This window comes from Mustela nivalis (assembly GCF_964662115.1).
Source record: "Mustela nivalis genome assembly, chromosome: 10".
Taxonomy (NCBI): Eukaryota; Metazoa; Chordata; class Mammalia; order Carnivora; family Mustelidae; genus Mustela; species Mustela nivalis.
The window spans coordinates 29,862,030-29,881,673 of NC_139029.1; the positions used below are offsets into that span (position 1 = coordinate 29,862,030).

The 19,644-nt window shown below is 41.5% G+C and overlaps 1 protein-coding gene across 1 annotated transcript; it reads left to right on the forward strand.

Annotated features, from left to right (window-relative positions):
* Positions 1 to 677: 677 nt before the first annotated feature.
* On the forward strand, positions 678 to 12,670 carry ZFP69B (ZFP69 zinc finger protein B). The gene is made up of 6 exons (XM_082687062.1): positions 678 to 819; positions 1,308 to 1,716; positions 4,057 to 4,142; positions 6,193 to 6,319; positions 6,583 to 6,678; positions 10,549 to 12,670. Exons 2-6 carry the CDS (start codon positions 1,590 to 1,592, stop codon positions 11,715 to 11,717), a joined length of 1,605 nt encoding a protein of 534 aa, XP_082543188.1. The 5' UTR covers positions 678 to 819; positions 1,308 to 1,589; the 3' UTR covers positions 11,718 to 12,670.
* Positions 12,671 to 19,644: the final 6,974 nt, after the last annotated feature.

Genomic DNA, 19,644 nt, shown 5'->3' on the forward strand with positions numbered 1-19,644 from the left:
TGATGTAGCAGTGTTTTTGGAATTATGTACTCCTATTTTGTCGAGGAGACAAAACTCACCAATAAAAGTGCATTAGAGTACAATCATTTTTTAGAGAATACATAAAAATGCATGAAAAAAACGTGTGTGTGTGTGTGTGTGTGTGTGTGTGTCTGCACCAAAAGCTAGCAATGTTTATCTCTGTTTGATGAGATTCTGGGTAATAATTGTTTTTCTTTTGTGTATTTTCTGGCATTTCAGAACTACAAGGAAAGCAATTAACATAAGAATGTATTGATGGCAGCACAAAAGACCTGATCATGGTAGTCTTTATTAAGACACGGGATTCCATTCCATTCTCAGTCTTTTCCACGTACATAGGAAGTATAAAGTACTGTGGATTTGTTTATAGCAACGTTATTCGGACAAAAAAGTGATACAGACGTTTGTCTTTTGTCAAAGGCTTCCAATCTCCCCATGGAAACATTCACTTGCTTCCTGCCGGCCGAGGGCAGACGGCTCTATTCAGTAGATTGGGTGGGGACGAGAGCACCGACTCCCCGCCTCCTTCCGCAGGCGTGGGGCTGCGTCCCTCGCGGTGGGGATGCAGAGCAGCAGCGAGCCTGGAGTGGCGGAGCGACCCGGCCGCCGGGCGAGCGTCCCGGGAGGCGCGGCGAGCCGCAGGCTGCTCCGGAGGACGCTGGGAACCACGCGCGGAGGCTGCTGCCGCGCATGCGCACCGGCCACGGCTGCGCTACGTGGGAGCATCTCCGAGCTGTGCGGAGGGCTGCCGGCCCCGGGGCGAGGGAGCAAGGGCAAGCGGGGCGAGAGGACCAGGGGGTGAGCGGGAGATAGTGCGGAGTCTGGGGCGGGGGCCAAGGAAGCGCCGGCTCCGCCCCGCCTGCGGTCCCCCGTGGCGCGTGGTGGGCCCAGCGGCCCGGGGTCGCTCTCAGACAAAGGCTGCGAGGTCCAGGCTTGGAGAAAGGCTTATTCTCTTCGTTGCGGGAGGAGGAGATGGGATTGCGGGGTTCCGCGATTTGCCACGGCCAAGCGAGGCGAAGGAGCTGGGATTCAAACCCAGCGCCTTTGGGATTCTAAATCTCAAGACTAGTTTAAACATAGTACTACCTGCGACAAAGAACTGGGCTTTCGTCATCTCTTTGTGCTTCACGACACCAGGACAGGGGTTTGGACCGCGTGGGCTGCGTAGACCCACCATCTCCCTGTATCTTTTGTGAAAAATATTCGCAGATTGGTGTGAGTTCTAGAATTCTGACTGTGCGACTCAGCTTTCTAGATGCTTTTGCTGACTGATATTTTCTGTCCAGTATCCCAGGGGGCTGCTTAGAAACCTGGAGCCTCCAGCTGCCTGCTGAGGAGAGGGATGGAGCTCAAGACGAGAAGGTCCTTGCGAGCCTAGACATTAAAAGGTCCAGACTCCGGATTTTGGTACTTTATGTTCCCAGGGTGTGTGAGAGTGGAGGACTCCAGCACAACTGTGAAGCCCGAGGTCCCAGCAGTTTGCTTTACCCAAAGTGGCCAAAACCAGATAGAACCTTCTGCCTTGTGGGCTGAGGCAGAGAACCCCAGAAAGGAGTGCTCAAGTCATCATGCTAAAGCAGCTCCTGATCACCCTGCCCATGGAGGCCAGCACCTGCGTGAAGTTGCGCCATCCAAAGAAGGCCAAGGAGGGGGCGTCCCTGTGGGAGGACGTGACTAAGATGTTTGAAGGAGAAGGTGAGAATAGACTGTTTGGTGGGAAGGAGGAAAGGCAGCGTCCTCTAGTGTGAGAAGGAAGGTAGAGAGCTGAGCAGAAGCATTCTTTGGGGAGGCAATTGGGTAAAAGGTCTCTGAAGTTCTTGATTATGGCTCCTGGTCTGGGGTTTTCCTGAATAGTAGTGGTCAGTTCAACCTGACCCCATGATCTAAGTGTCATGACTGTATATGTTATTTCTTCTTATTTTCCCCATGGGGGTATGAGGCAGGCAAGACTTGCCTAATTTTCTTTATTTTACAAAGGGGAAATTTGAATCAAATGAGAGACCTGTCCAGACTCTTGGTGGCTTGGTCAGAAGTAGAAGGCAGCAGGGACAGTACCAGGTGATCCTGGAGTATCTTGTGCTAGAAAGCGAGGAAGAGGGCAAAGACTAATGGACGTGTATCAGCAGGATGGCAAGTTTGGACCAACTTAGGACTGTTCAGTATCCAGATTGATTGTAACACCTTGAATAAATAAAATGCCATAAGTTCATGATGAATCTTAAAATAGAGAAAGGGGAAAGACTCATTTACCAACAGTGGTGGTGATTCATACATTGATCTCTTACTTTGAAAATAAATTGTTATGGGAATGAAGACTGCATTTATCTTGGATTTTAGATCATTTTCAGTTGCTGAGGAAAAGCTTTTTACTGAAAATAAAAAAGAGTAGAAGGAATGATAGACTATTTTTCTATAAATGAAATAATTGAAAAGCTAATGGGGAACAGGGCATTCCCAGGATGCCAAAGTACTGCCCCCATAAATTACTTGCTAAAGGAAAGAATATTCTTTTCCAATGGCGATATCTGGTGGTTACTGTTTTTGCTTTGTTTTGTTTTTTAAGATTTTTATTTATTTACTTGGGAGGAAGAGGAGGAAGCAGGAATAAGGAGCGGGGCTCGATCCCAGGACCCTGGGATCATGACCTGAGCCAAAGGCAATTGCTTAACCAACTGAGCCACCCAGGTGCCCATGGTGGTCACTGTCCTTAACTAAGTGTGTCCATGATGGGATAACCTCACATTTTGTGTCTTCTGGGTAGTGTAATATAAAGCACATGGTATCACTCATGAAGAATTCCTGCCAAATTATTGAACCCGATCCTAAATTGAGCTTAAAGCCTGAACTTCTGTTTTAAGGAAAATACAGGGGATAGAGAAGTAAGGTGAACACTAGCACAGTCAGACTGCTGGTCTCTCAAAAAGCCAATGTCAAGAACGAAGGGGGAAGTCCTATTCTAGGAGACTACAGGTAACAACCACTTTGAATGTATGACCCTTGGTTGGCTCCTGGGTTGGAATCAATACAGAATAAAAGAGTTTGAGAAGACTTGAGGAAATTGGAATATGAATTGTTAACTTGCTTAGGTATGATGAATGGTATTACAGTTATGCAGAAGATCCTTATTTGAAGTATTTAGGGATGATGTATCATGATGTCTGCAACTTTGAAATGGTTCAAAAAATATATAGATAAATGAAGCAAATATGGCAGGTGTTGACAATCATTGAATACAGGTGGTGGTTATATGGGTGTTCAATCTTGATGATAAAAAGTGGGGAAAAAATACAAGGACAACAATTCATTTGCCTTAATTCCTAGTTCATATTTCTAGTACCTCAAATGCAGTCAGTATTGGAAGTCTAGCAACCCGGCAGCATCTTATGCTTAACAAGTTAGCAGATAGGGAAAAAAATGAATCAGATATTTTCTACCCATATATTCATACTAATATCCAATTGAGGGAGATAATTATATAAATAAATAAAACAGGTATCTGAGATGGATATCCAAGTAGAGATAAAAATGAACTTTGGAAGAGTTTAGGGAAGAGGAAGCTTTCTTCACATTAAGAGTGTTTGAGAAAACTTCACCTGAACTGGTCCAGAAGGATGTCTCAGTTTTTCACCAAGTAAGAGGTATGTTCAAAGAACAGCGATTGGGGCTGTAGGGGCAGGGGTGTCCAGTGGATGAAGAAGGGTAGAGAAGCAACGATGGACTGGTTGTGGAGGATCTTGAAATCTACGGCAAAGTATTTAGATTTTTCTTTCTTATCAGTAGGGAAACTGAGGATTTTTGAGCAGAAGAGTGGCCAAGAAGATCTGTGCTTTCGGACCAGTGTTGACCATTGGGGAGTATTAAAGCCCAAAGCCATGCACTGTAGCTCCTTTTCATTAAGGAGGCTCCAGCCTGCTCTGAGTTGCTGTAAATGTCCCTCCATGTGAATGTTTTGGGAGAAGAGCCACGTTCAGCATGTCTGCAAGCTGTTTTTCTATTTGGGGAGAAGTAAACCTCACGACTCTTTTCCTTTCTCAGTTTTGCTCTCTCAGGATGCTGATGAGACCCAGGGAGAAAGTTTCGAGGATCAAGTCACCTCCAGGCCCTCAACAGTGGAATCTCAGGTGGGTTGGATTTTCCTGTCACTTTCTTGAAATTGTTTCTCAGCTTTTAAGAGCCCTGGACTTTGATTTTCTTTGGCTCAACTTGCTGGATTGGATTTTCTTAGCATGTTCTAAACCAGGCCACACTGATCGATTTCACAGGTAATTTTCCCACCAATAGTAGAAGGTTCCTCATAATAGGAGGTTCATCATAATAGAAAGTTCCTCAGGAACCTTCTTGTTTCAAGCAAACCTCTTGTCATTTATCCAACACATTTGAAAGTCATAGGGGATGGGCTAGATGGGGGTTGGGGATTAAGGAGGGCACTTGTTATGATGAACATTGGGTGTTATTTGTAAGTGAGCAATCATTAAATTCTATTCCTGAAGCCAATATTACACTATATTCGACTATATTCTAACTAGAATTTAAAGAAAAATTTGAAAAATGAAAATAAAAAATAAAAATCATGTTGGTATGTGTGTGTGTGTGTGTGTGTGTGTGTGTGTAAAGGTAATGTAGCTCTTGCCCTAAAATGTGTGTGTAAAATCATGTAATGTAGTTCTTGCCCTGAAACCTCACAGGTGTCATCCAGGGGAAAGACAAACATTGTAAAACATTTTTTAACTTAAATTCAATTAGCCTTGGGGCGGCTGAGTGGCTCAGTGGGTTAAGCCTCTGCCTTCGGCTCAGGTCATAATCTCTGGGTGCTGGGATTGAACCCCGAGTTGGGTTCTCTGCTCAGCTCGGAGCCTTCTTCCTCCTCTCTCTCTCTCTGCCTACCTCTCTGCCTACTTGTGATCTCTGTCAAATAAATAAATAAAATCTTTTTTAAAAATTTAAAAAAATAAGTTCAATTAGCCAACATATAGTACATTGTTAGTTTCAGATATAAAACATTTTAAGTAACATCTAAAAATGAACAGAATGCAGTTCTGACATTCTTGGAGATGTATACTCTTCATTAATGACCTTTAAGAGAGGATTTCTGGTCATGTTTTGGAGCAGAATTGTAGATGAAAAGGGAAATGAGTAGAGAAGTTATTGGCAGGTCATGAAGGGCGCATACTACTTAGGCTGACCAGAAAAGGAAGGAAAACTTCTAAGAGCAGTTTAGTAGTATCTGTGTATCATAAACAAGCTGATCAGAGAACGATCGGCACAGGCAATGGGCACAGCTCTCTGCTGTCAAACCCCAGAATCATAGGGAAACTCAAGAAAAATTAGAGATTAATCAGAAAAAAATCTATATAGAAGGAGACATTCTTAGAGAACAAAAGACTTTTATATATGATATGATCTTAGTTTCCAAAATAACATGGTATAGGGTTTAACCCCATATCTTCAACATTCTTCAAATTCAGCTTTCTAATTGGTTCAATATGCATGCTGTTGCCAGCCCAAGAAGCCTCAAATGCCTTCCAGACTTACTTATAATACATAAAAAGCATTAGAGTCATTATTATACTTAAGTAATATGTTATCACCTTTGCCTTCTGGCTTCTGGATTCTCTTTGCATTTGATAATATTTTTAAAAATAACCATAAAATGGTTAATTTGTATAGATTGTACATGAGAGGCTCTTGTACTTTACAACATGGTATCTACTTTGGTCAAGTCTTCCTTACTAGGTAGAATTCATGCTCCCTCCAGAAATGTGCTGTTCTCACATACTTTTCTTACTAACAGAAATACCCAGCTAATGATATTTTACCCATGCTGAAATGTTCTCATTTTAACCAATTCTCTCAGCCCACCGAAGGTCCCTGTCTTCTTTTGTGACCTCAGCCTCTTTTGAACTCTCCCCTTCCTCAAATATTCCTGATCTTTATTGTCCTTAATCCAAATTATCATATACTGCTCTGAGATTCTTTAATGGTTCCCGAGTATTTCTCCTTCAGCCAAATGATAAGTTGCAGAAGACAACTTATAAGCTTGCTGCATTGTGTTGTAACTTCCCACAGAGAGTCAGCCAACCAAATTTCAGAAGGGTGCCCAAGAAAACTTGGCTAGAATCTCTTAGTGTGTAGGCAATATTAGAACTAAAAAGGACACATTTGATGTTCTAGGGACTGTTGACCTTCAAGGACATATCGGTGGACTTCACCCAGGAGGAGTGGGGGCAGCTGGCCCCTGCTCACCGGAATCTGTACCGGGAGGTGATGCTGGAGAACTATGGGAACCTGGTCTCAGTGGGTAAGGATGAATTCCCCTTATCACTAGAACTTGCCTGTTGGAAGAAAATCTTTGTTTCTAACCAAACTGCTATGCTTGGGCTTTGGGTTGTAATATAAGTTTCTAGTTCCTTTTAAACAGCAAGTCAGGATTGCTCTGGTCTTTTCTGCCTTGGTCTTTCTACTCTACCCTCTCAGCAGGCCTGAATACCAAAGAGCTGTCTTTAAATTCTTGGGATGGCTCTTTGACCTCAGCACATGCAGTGTTTTCTTCTTCATGAGCAGGATATCAGCTCTCCAAACCTGGTGTGATTTCCCAGTTGGAGAAGGGAGAAGAGCCATGGCTGATCGAGAGGGAGATATCAGGAAGTCCAAGTTCAGGTAAGAGCAAGGCAGATGGGGCCTTTGTCATGTTTGCTAGAGAGCTCCACTTGAAGCCTTCTCCAGGCTGTGGGGGAGACCATGCCATCTGGATGGGACCCACAAGAAACCTGAAATCTGCACTTGCCTCTTCTTATTAATTTCTCTAGAGTAGGGGAGGAAAGAGATGCCTTTCTCATCAGGGTTGGTTTGCTTGAGTAATTCTCCTGACCCAATGTTCATGGTTTTCTTGCTTTCTCCAGCATTCCAGACCTTGCCAGGATCATAGCTTCCTTCTCCTGTCTATTCCAGTATTCGTGGATCTCCTCTCATTAAGTACAGCACCTTTCACCAGATTCTCATGTCATTTTATCATAGATCTCTCTCACGATTCCATTTACAATTTTTTCCTGAATCTTACTCTGTAATCGTAGTTTCAATTCTGATTCTCTTTTTAATTTGTGTAGCTTAACTTTTTATTTCAGATGACTTAGGACTCTGGGGAAAATCCCCGCAGAAGGCCTTCCTACCAAATCAAATACCTTTTAACAGGCTTCTTCATCTAAGAACAGTAATAACGACAGCTGTTCATCCAGCTGGCCTCCATGAGTCCTGTGCGTACGTTAGCCGCATCTTACAGAGGAGGAAAAGAAGGCCCACAGGTTAAGAAATGTGTCCAGCGTCCCTAGCTACTGGTCAGTGAAATTGGTATTTGAATTTGAATCCTCCTGACTCCACAGTCTTATTCTTATGACTCTTTTCTCCACAGCAGCATTGGGTTCATAGATCTCACCACTTTCTTGATATCTGTCCTTTCCTCCACCAGCCAGTTTAATAATTTTTATCTCCTCTGTCTCTCCCATTGCCTTTTCAGTGCTTCTCATCAATATCCTTTTTAATGCAGATACATCATTTCCACGGCTGTTAGGATAGGCTAAACTACTATAGTAGTTTCTAAAATGTGACTTCAATGAAATAGGAATTTCTTGCTCATACACTGGTCTGGGGGAACTGGGTAAGCTCATGGACATTTCTTTTGAACCTAGCAAATCTGGGATTGAGATGTCTTCCACACGTGGCTGCACCATCCCCAAGGGCCTCCTCCTCATCTAAACATAGCCAGCAGCAGAGTAAGAGCACATAGGAGCCCACCTGGGAGGTTTTTATGGACCAGTCTGGAGTGGTTCACATGACTTTCACTTTGAGTCACTTATGGGAGAAACCTTTGTCCCTTCACTCAAATCAGAATCAAGGAAGATTGGGGAAATATAGTGTAGTTGTATGTCCATAAAGGGGAAGAACAGATTTTGGTGGATATCCAGCAGTTTCTGCCACAATCCCTGAGGGGCCTCTGTCTTTTACGCTGCTATTCTATATCTGCACAGATGCCCACAGATACATCATGGTGGTTTTAGTTGTTCCTTGACACCTATATTTTCCATATTTTCATCTTTGTCTCATATATCCATATGAAATCTATTCCCACATATCCCTGGTATTTAGGACATCTCTATCTAGATGCACCATTGTCACTTCAAGCCCAGTTCATTCAAAAACAGAGACCATCTTCTCTCCCAAGCAAGTTTCTCATCCTGACTCCTCCAGTTCTTCTAGTCTGAAAGACCAAAAGTCATGGTAACAGCAAGAATGTATCATGTTTTTCTACTCTCAATGCTTGCTCATTTCTCACGCTTCTCTGATACTACCTGCTAGATCCATTTTTCCTCTTCTTTAAAAGTTTTCTTTATTTTTAAAGATTTTATTTATTTATTTGTTGGAGAGAGGGGAGAAAGAACACAAGCAGGCAGAGGGAGAAGCTGGTGCCCAGCTGAGCAAGCAGTCCAATGCAGGACTTAATCCGAGGACCCTGGGATAATGACCTGAGTCGAAGGCAGGGGCTTAACTAACTGAACCACCCAGGCGTCCCTTCCTCTCTTCATCTTTGTTGATGCAGTGCCAAGCCAAGTTCCCATCATCTCATGCCTATTACTAAGATTTTCAGTTGTATTTCTAATGTTTTATTATTTTACTGAATCAATTTAAATGTTACTGTCAGCTTTGACCTCTTGAAATACATTTAACTTATTCTTTCCCTGAAAAGTTAAGTGACTTCTTATTCCCTGTAAGAAGTAATATAAACATCTCTACTTGCTTTTTTAAAAAAGATTTTATTTATTTATCTGAGAGAGGGAGTATGAGTGTAAGCTGGGGGTTGGAGGGGCAGAGAAAGAAGGAGAGAGAGAATCTCAAGCAGACTCCATGCTAAGCATGGAGCCTGACACGGGGCTCGATTTCACAACCCTGAGATCATGACCTGAGCTGAAACCAGGAGTCACATGCTTCACCAGCTGAGTCACCCAGGCACCCCTCTCTCTATTTGCTTTTTCAGTCCACTCCAAGATTTACCCAGCTATTCCCAAGTACTTTGTATGTGCTATTACTAAGGTGAGGTTAGAAATCCTGGGGAATAAGAGTTTGTTGTAAATAGGAAATATTGGTGGTTTAAGATGGCAGGGTCCAGAATGGATGAAAAGGAATAGAAAGAGAATAAAAACAATAGAAACTCCCTCTTCCAAAAATATTGTCCCATATATACTATGGATAAACTATATAGTCTCTATCCTTCAAGATTTTACAGTATAAGGATGCCTGGGTAGCTCAGTCAGTTAAGCATCTGCCTTCGGCTCAGGTCATGATCCCAGAGTACTGGGATCGAGTCCTACATCGGGCTCCTTGCTCAGCAAGGAACCTGCTTCTCCCTCTCCCTCTGCCTGTCACTCTCCCTGCTTGTGCTCTTTCCCTCTCTCTCTCTCTCTGACAGATAAATAAAATCTTTACAAAAAAGATTTTATGGTACGTTAATAATGTGTCACAAATTAAGAAGCCCATTTTTCATCTCATTTAGGTGTAGGCAAAAATTATGAAGAGTGATAAAAATCGAATTAACTTACTGGGAAGGGCACCGCATCCACTGAGAGCACATACCCAGAACCCATTAATTCCTCTATAGTAAGTCCTATGAAATATTGACAGGAGTGTAAACAAATGTTTGTATAATGATGAAATGAAAAAGTAGAGACAACCTCAATATTTTTCGGCAAAGAAGTCAAATTATGCTATGTCTATCAGTGGAATACATTGAATGCATTGCACTTGTTTAAAAAAAATGAGATTAATCTAAATGTATAGACATGGAAGGGGCCCCATAAGATATAGTTGAATTAAAAAACAGATGCAGAAATAAATAAATAAATGCGCGCGTGCACACACACACACACACACACACACACCCATACCACGATCCCTTTTTGTACAAATGTATGTTTGTGACCATACATATATAAAAATGCACACACTTATATATACATACTGTTGGGAATATCTAAATGTACATATCCCAAAATCCTAAGAGACTAAGGAAATGGAGAGGAAATTGAGAGAGGCTATTCCTCCTATATTATTTAATGTTTTATGTAGAAAGTATGAGATAAATACATGAAAAAAAAACCATTTTTAAATAGAGAATATTTTGTCATAGAAATATGGACTTGAGATGATATGGTGCTAGAATCCTGTGTTCCTTAATCTTATCTCTTATATTTACCCTTACAACAATGCTCTCTTCTTAGTGCACTTCCTTCTGGAATTCACATGGATGAACTCCTCCCAATTCCTAGAAATCACCTTACATACTCTGAAAGCTTCTTTCTTTTGACCATTTCTTTATTTCCTTTTATATTCACTTTCTAGGAAGCAGAACTACCTTTGAAGACAGTCCGAGGTTTCTATGCTTAGTACATTTTCATTTTCAGCCCTCCTATTCTCACTATGGCCATTTATTTTTTAAAGTGCACTGAATATGGGTCATTTCTATTTTGGGATTTCTTTCAGACTTGGAGAATAAAACAGAAACCAGGGAGTCAGACTTAAAGAATGATATTTCATGGGAAGAATTACACCATGGCCTAATGAAGGAACAGTCCACAAGAGGAAGCACCTTATATTCAACACTGGGAAGAGTCTCCAAATGTGATAAGTTAGAAAGCCACCAGGAAAACCAAGGAATGGGTGATGGGAAAATCCCCTTGACCCACAAGAAAACACTCACTCAGGAGAGAGGCCGAGAATCTAACAGATTTGAGAAAAGTATTAACGTGAGCTCAAAAGTTATTCCCAGACCAGAAGGTCCTCCAAGAATAAAAGACCATAAGTATGATATATCTAGAAAGAGAAATAGATACAATTTAGATTTGATCAATCATTCAAGTAGTTACACAAGAATGAAAACCTTTGAATGTAATATTTGTGAAAAAATCTTCAAACAGCTCATTCACCTTACAGAACACATGAGAATTCATACTGGAGAGAAACCTTTCCGATGTAAAGAATGTGGAAAAGCCTTTAGCCAAAGTTCATCCCTTATTCCACATCAGAGAATCCATACTGGTGAGAAACCCTATGAATGTAAGGAGTGTGGGAAAACCTTCAGACATCCATCATCTCTTACTCAACATGTTAGAATCCACACTGGGGAGAAGCCCTATGAATGTGGTGTATGTGAGAAAGCATTCAGCCAGAGCATTGGGCTGATCCAGCATCTGAGAACTCATGTTAGAGAGAAACCTTTCACCTGCAAAGACTGTGGAAAAGCATTTTTCCAGATTAGACACCTTAGACAACATGAGATTATTCATACGGGTGTGAAACCCTACATTTGTAATGTATGCAGTAAAACCTTCAGCCATAGCACGTACCTAACTCAACACCAGAGAACTCATACTGGGGAAAGACCCTATAAATGTAAGGAATGTGGGAAAGCCTTTAGCCAGAGAATTCATCTTTCTATTCATCAGAGAGTCCACACAGGAGTAAAACCTTATAAATGCAGTCATTGTGGGAAAGCCTTTAGGCACGATTCATCCTTTGCTAAACATCAGAGAATTCATACTGGAGAAAAACCTTACGACTGTAATGAATGTGGAAAAGCCTTCAGCTGTAGTTCATCACTTATTAGACATTGCAAAACACATTTAAGAAGTACCTTCAGCAGTGATATGTGATATATGTTCAACATCAAAGAATCCTCATAATGGAACAAAAGCCTCTAAATCAGGTTTTCTGACTTTTGGATTTTAAGAAGCAATGATTTTCTCTAAGGATTTGACCCAATTTACAACTTTCAGTTTTGCTATGTTAAAGAAACTACCTTTTACTAACATTGATACAGAAAAGAAAGGGCATTTTAATATTTTTAAATATAGGAAGGATGTAATCATTAGGAATAGCACCCTTAACATTGAATTAAGTTAACTATGAAAATCTCCCAAATTTGTCTTTATTTTTCTCATTTCATTATGGGCAAGTGAAAAGTTCATTATGGCAATTACTGATACTTGGATTGGCTTTTGAGAATCACTGTTTTAAATAGTCCTTAAATAATCAGAATAAAACATGAAGTATAATTTTTTACTATAGCCCTTTATACGGCCAGAAGAGGTATGAATAAAAATACTGATTGGCTCATTTCTAGAATAAATAGTGTTAAAGGAAACTTTCTAGAATTGATAGACAACCTACTACTTAAGTATATTCTATGGTTTCTTGTAGAGAATGGGCAAACTTTTTATAAAGGGCCAGAGAGTAAATATGTTAGGTATTGTGGGCCATATGAGCTCTGTCAGACCACTCATCTCACCATGTCAGTGCAAAAACATCCAGAGAAACACATGAACCAGGGTATCTCAGCCATGGCACTGCTGATATTTTAGGCCAGATGTTTTGGGCAGCTGTCCTGCGCCCTACAGTGGGTTTAGCAGTATATCTGGCCACAAGTTGCCAGTCATAGATGCCAATAGCTCCCCCCACCTCCCATTGTAACAACCAAATATGTCTCCAGATGTCACAAGATGTGCTCTGGGGGTCAAGATTGTACTCATGAAGTATTTGAAAACCACTGACCTAAATGAATGGGTGTAGCTCTGTTCAAATAAACAATAAACTTTGTGTAAAAAAACAGTGTTTGGTTGCATTTAGCCTGAGAGCTACAGTTAACCATTCCTGCTACACAGTATGTAAATAACTGTCCCCCCTTGCCCCCGAGTAAGCACAGCAATAGTGATTGCTCATATAGGGATGTTTATTTTTTAATCTGTTTTGCTGGAACTTTTGATATGTCCTGCTATAAGGTCATATTAAAACCTTAGTAATTTCATATAATTCCTGGAATAGTTCTAGTATTCAACCATATACTATAACCTGAGGAGGCTTCTCATCACTTATTTGACAAAGCTCCCCATGTGATTTGATGTACCAAATAAGTCTAATTAGTCAAAAAGACTTCATTTAGAAGTCGAATTTAGGGAAGTTTGTCGAAATATCAGATTTTAAAGTACATTTCTAAGTAAGATTATACATCATTTAAAAACTTACTAACTGGGGCACCTGAGTGGCTCAGTTGGTTGAGTGTCTGACTTTTGGTTTCAGCTCAGGTCATGACCTCAGGGTCATGAGATCAAGCCCTGTGTCAGGCTCCATGCTTAGTGGAGAGTCTGCTTGAGGTTCTCTCTCACTCTCCCTCTGCCAGTTCTCCCCATCGCTCACTTGCTCTCAAATCTTAGAAAAAATAAATAAGATAGATTGTTAGCTAAGGTGGCAATAAGATTCTAAAGATAAATGCAGAGGATTACATCATTGTTAATAAAATTTAACTTAATGTTGAGAAGATTCTATTTTAAAGACAAAACATGGAAACATTGTTTTTATAGGCTGTTTCAAAATACAGAATAATCTTTGTTTACAATTTATACTAATAACCTAAGAAATCTGCCATTTTAACAGAGAAAAACCAAATTCCAATCTTAAACTAGTGTACTTCCAATATTAAAACTCAAGAGGAACTTTAAAAAATATATATTTATTTGAGAGAGAGAGCAAGAGAGCAGGAGCAGAGGGGAAAGGGGAGAGGGAGAACAGACTCCCTGCTGAGCAGGAAGCCCAACCCGGGGCTTGATCAAGCCCCGGGTCGGGCTTCCTCCCAGGACCCTGAGATCATGCCCTGAGCTGAAAGCCGATGCTTAACTGGCTGAACCGTCCACGTGCCCCAACAAGATGATCTTTTAAAAAAATCATGCAGATCTTCCTTCTTCTTGTCATCTCCCATGTCAATATATACTTACTGAGACAAGGACATGCAGGGTGCTGCATGGATCTGAGATTTTGTAGTGGGTCCTGTGATGTGCAGGCCAGAATCCCCATTAGGACTGAAGAACTCTGCTGCAGGGAATGTGGTTGATAGTCCTCAGCTCTCACAGACCATCAGGGGTTGCCTTAACTGGGGGTGGCTGGGTGGCTCCACGGGTTAAAGCCTCTGTCTTCAGCTCAGGTCATGATCCCAGGGTCCTGGGATCGAGCCCCGCATTGGGCTCTCTGCTCAGCGGGGAGCCTGCTTCCTCCTCTCTCTCTCTCTCTCTCTGCCTGCCTCTCTGCCTACTTGTGATCTCTGTATGTCAAATACATGAAATCTTTAAAAAAAAGGGGGGGTTGCCTTAACTGAAGACACCTGCCTTATCAAAGGAAATAGTACCCTTTGCCCAGGTTGTTATATCCAATGAGTATTATAAAAGTCCAGCCCTTTGGCCTCAATTTAGGATGGTTCTGAAGGGTAATCCAACTTTTAGAATTCCTCAGCGCCAATGAAGGCTTCTGTTGATATTGTATGACCACTCAACTTCTGCCTCATCTTGCTCTCCTACTCCCCCTTCTCTTCTCCACGTGGTGATCACTCCCTAGTAAACTTTCTTACATTTTAATCTCCACAATCTTAGTCCTGACCACATGCAAAATTCCTTTCCAGAATCCCTTCTCACAAACATACAACTTAACTTTTTATGTTCAGATATTTATCCTAAGTTTCCTCTCTTTTTAAATAACCAGTCTCACTTTCCTTGCATCGCATCTGTTTATTTGTTCTTAAATCACCCATAAAACTTCATGAGGCATCAGACGAAGTTCCAAGTCTTTTTTCCCCTTTCTTGACACATTTTGCAATGCAGATAACATGAACTTATTTGAATTTCAGTAAACACAGGCAGAATGGAAATTGTATATAATATATAATGCTGATAATTCTAAAGACATGTCCATTTGATTAAGCTAACAACCTTAAATTAGCTTTAATACTGAATATTTTCACTCAGCATAATTTCTTCCAGACCCATCCATGTTGATAAAAAGGTTGGGTATTCATCCTTTCTGATGGAGGCATAATACTCCATAGTATATATGGACCACATCTTCTTTATCCATTTGTCCGTTGAAGGGCATCTTGGTTCTTCCCACAGTTTGGCAACTTGGCCATTGCTACTATGAACATTTGGGTGTGGACTCTGAGGAACTAACTAAGGGTTTTGGAGGGGAGAGGGGTGAGAGGTTGGATGAGCCTGATGGTGGGTATTGTGGAGGGTAATATTGCAGGGAGCAGTGGGTTTGATGCATACACAATGAACTCTGGAACACTGAAAAGAAATTTAAAAAAATAAAAAATTTTAAAAATACTGAATATTTTCCAAAATCATGTGAACTTATAAAACATTTGGGTTAGTTTTTATCTTTGAGTTTTAGAATGCCCAACTCCTACAAGCACTTACTTTAAGCCAACCAAATAAAGCTCTTTTATAAGTTAATTTTAGCAATACCACCCTGGGGTAGAGAAAATATCTCACATTTATAGTATTCATGGACACACAAGTACACAAGATGCAAGCAAAATCTTAAAGGCCTAATTTCCAGATGTCTTCTTTTTGCAAAACAAATCTAGTGTTAAGACGAGATTATAATGGATAGATCCATTCATTGGTCATTTTTCTCTGTTAAGACGAGATTATAATGGATAGATCCATTCATTGGTCATTTTTCTCTGTATGTGGCAAAGCAGCATTATGAAAAAATGCCCAGTTTTGGAGAATTCAGTCCAGAGGTCTGCATGTGGGGTCAAATTGTCATTTCCCATTTTTCAATGAGAACATAACAAGTGTTATCCAAAGACACCAAAATATGCAACAACAAACCAAACAAATGAGGCCCAACCTCTGTGAACGTTGGTTCCTCCCCAAAAGTCAGGGCTTCCCTGACCCAACCAAACAGCTTCCTCATCAACATTTTAGAAAAGGAGGCCAAGAGAGCCCAAACCCCCTATTTGGAGGCATCTGAAGGGCAGGAAGAGATCTAAGATTTAAACCAAATGGGAGAAAGAAAGAAGCTCGCATGCCCTCCATATAAAATACTCACCCCTCTGTCCAAACCAAACCCCAAACTGTCTCCTTGCCACATGAATTAAATTAAGCAGGAGGTGCCCCGTGGGGCGGGGAGTGCCTGGGGGTGTTCCCCAGGACAAAGAACTTAGGTAAGGGCTAGGACTTATCATGTTACAGGCTGAGGGCCAATGAAACCATACACAAATAGCTCCTCGCCAAATTTGTAACCGAGCCCAGGTTCATCCACCTAATGGATAGCAAAGACAATCAGGCATTGAGTATGCAGTGAGAAAAGGGTTATTCGAGAGGGGGCAAAATGAGAGGCACATTTCAAATCTGCCTCTCCCAGGAGAGTCCAGGAAATTTAAAGGCAAACAAAAAGGGTAAAAAGTTGCAGTTGCACACATAAATCTGCAGCTACAATTAGTCCCATTAACACATTGGTTACAGGTTTCACTAATTTTCTCAGAATACTGAAAATGTAATATTTACTCATGGTTGGTGTTTAGAGGTTGGTGGGGGGAGCACCAACCTGGACCACTCAATATGTAATACTATAGAGCTCAAATAATGTTTCACCCTCCTTCATTACAGGGATAACATAGAGGATTATTTTTGTTATCTTGAGTCTTCTTTGTGTGTGCTTTTACGTAATTAGAATCATGGTTTACCTGCCTTTGGAACTGGAATTGTTTTTCACCAGATACTATGTTGTGCTCAGATCCCAAGCCTTCATAGCAGAGTGGTAGAGTTTGTTTTCAGGAATCATAAAAATATGTATTTAAATTTCAACTCTACCATCCCTAGCTTTGTGATCTTAGTCAAACTTCATCCTATTTTTTCATCTGTCAAGAGGCATTTGTAATAGACACTACACAACAGGTTTATTATGCTAGGTACATGTAACCGCTCAAGCCCAGAAACTATTCATATTGCATTTTATGGCTTTTCTGCTTCTTATAAAAAAAATGCTCATTTATGAAATCATAGAGATGTATAAAGAAAACAAACATGACAGAACCTGGACAGATATACCAATGTTAAAATGTTGATGTAAAAAGACAGCATTGTGGGGCGCCTGGGTGGCCGAGTCGGTAAAGTGTCTGACTCTTTGTTTTGGCTCATGTCCTGATCTCAGGGTCATAGGACCGAGCCCTGCGTTGGGATCCATGCTCAGTGGAGAGTCTTCTTCTGATTCTTTCTCTCTCTTCCTCCCCCTCCACTTCTCCCCACTCCACTCACCATGATCTTTCTCTTTTTCTCTGTCTAAAATAAATAAATCTTTAAAAAAGACAACATCATATGATTTTGTTTATATAAAGTATCAAAAGTAACCCAGTTCATAGAAACACAAGGTGGAATGGACATTCCCAGAGACTAGGGGAAGGGAGACAGGGGGAGTTCTTGTGTAATGGGTATAGAGTTTCAGATTTTCAAAAGTCTGAAAAAGTTCTGGACGTCTGTTTTGCAATATGAGTATAGTTAATGCTATGGAACTGTACACTTAAAAGTGGTTAAAATGGTAAGTTTTATGTTATGTGTTTTTTACCACCCCCCTCGACACTTTTGTGTGTTTTTTTCCCCAGTGGACACACTCTTGTACACAGTTGGAAAAATTCTTCCAACCCAGTTGTACCAATGCTATATCACTTCTTCACTGACCTTTACCGGTCACGTCCTTCTGTCCCTCCCTACCCAGCTTTTATTTTTATTTTTAAAAGATTTTATTTATTTGACAGACAGACATCACAAGCAGACAGAGAGGCAGGCAGAGAGAGAAGGAGGGGAAGCAGACTCCCTGCTGAGCAGAGAGCCCAACATGGGGCTCAATCCCAGGACCCTGGGATCATGACCTGAGCCGAAAGCAGAGGCTTTAACCCACTGAGCCACCCAGGCGGCCCCCTACCCAGCTTTTAGTCATGCAGCTTCAAACACTCTCCACTCCATATACATATGTCCTTAACAACTTTCCTCAGGGTAAAAGATCATTTCACAAGTTGGATTACCTCCTGGATCCTGACTTTCTCTTTTTCCCCATCCCTTAGACATCTCGTTATGGGTAGAACTGTGTCCTCCCCCGCGCCTGTCAAATTCATATGCTGAAACCCTAATCTCTAGTATGTTAGAATGTAACTGATTAAATGTATTAATCACTTTAAATACGTGATTAAGAGAAAGTGAGTCATTAGGGTATGCTGTAATCCAACCTGACCTGGGTCCTTATAAGAGCAAATTTGGACACACGGAGAGACACCAGGGGCCCGTAAGCACACAGAGGAAAGACCATGTGAGGACACAGAGTGAGGCTGCCATCTGCAGCCAAGTAGTACGGCCTCAGGAGAAACCAACTCTGCTGACGTAGGCAGGCCTGGTCTGAGGACCCAGAGGGGTCCTTGCAGGACCAGCCAAGAGAGCCTTCCGCTTTGCACAGGATAGAAATCAGACTCAAGCCAGGAGGAAGGGAGAGCAGAGTTTATTGAATAATGGAAGTGATAGAGCGTAGTAGACGGAGTGTCTGGGAGACTCAGAAAAGGAGAAGCAAGTCTCTGTGTTGCTTGGGGTTAAGTGTTTATACTGGAAAGAGGTCCAGGATATGTGTTCCTTTAGGAATCCAGGTTTGATTAAAGGTGTCAGGTGAACAATAGCCGTTGTCCTATACATCACTGAAAATAGGGGGTATGGATGCCAGTGTTGGCAGAGATTTGTTCAAAGCCTAATGTCGTGGAGCTCAGGATCCAGTTCTTCTTTGATGTTATCAGGTATGTGGGAGCCAAGGATGAAAATCAGGGAATGATTAACTTTCTCGCTTCTCCCCCTTGGAGTGGGAACATGTAGCTTCTTTGGTTTACTCAGATGCAAGGTGAAATATGAAACATGAGTACATGGGGCCTAGCAAAGAAACAGCAGAGATAGAGCCTTCCTAAAATGGAGCCCCTTCAGTTTCCTTATCTCTGCTGACACCTGGATCTTGGACTTCTAGCCTCCAGAACTGTGAGAAAATACATGTCTGTTGTTTAAAACCACCCAGTCTTGGTATTTTGTTGTGGCAGTCCTAGTAAACCAGTGCACTCCTTTAAGAACATTTAAAAATATATATTCCAGGGGTGCCTGGGTGGCTCAGTGGGTTAAGCCGCTGCCTTCGGCTCAGGTCATGATCTCGGGGTCCTGGGATCGAGTCCCACATCGGGCTCTCTGCTCGGCGGGGAGCCTGCTTCCCTTCCTCTCTCTCTCTGCCTGCCTCTCTGTCTACTTGTGATCGCTCTCTGTCAAATAAATAAATAAATAAATCTTTAAAAATATATATTCCAGGCTTTTACTTTCTTTTTTTTTTTTCTAAGAGGGAGAGAGACAACGAGAGAAAGAGAGAGAGAGAGAGAGAGTCAAGCAGATTCCATGCCTGATGTGGGGCTTGATCTCACAACCTTGAGATCATGACCTGAGCCAAAACCATGAATCGGATGTTTAATTGAGTGAGCCACCCAGGCGCCCCCAGACTTCAGTTTTTATGTTATTGTTTTCTGAGATGGGTTAATATAAATATTCTAGCTCCACTATTATCAGAAAGACAAAGTCCTCATTATCCTATTTCCACAGGCTGCTCCCTCATAGCCCTTACCATCAGCTGGGATGATATTGATTTTTCTAGTTTTTATTGTTAAAAAGAAAACCACAGACTCAAAATGGGGCCACTGAGGTCAAGTCATTAAACCAGGACTTAATAGCTAAGCTAATTGCA

Coding starts and splice junctions, on each gene's coding strand:
- ZFP69B (XM_082687062.1), top strand. CDS start 1,590: ATGCTAAAGCAGCTCCTGATCACCCTGCCCATGGAGGCCAGCACCTGC. Junction 1,717..4,056: donor TAAGATGTTTGAAGGAGAAG/GTGAGAATAGAC, acceptor TTCCTTTCTCAG/TTTTGCTCTCTCAGGATGCT. Junction 6,679..10,548: donor ATCAGGAAGTCCAAGTTCAG/GTAAGAGCAAGG, acceptor GATTTCTTTCAG/ACTTGGAGAATAAAACAGAA.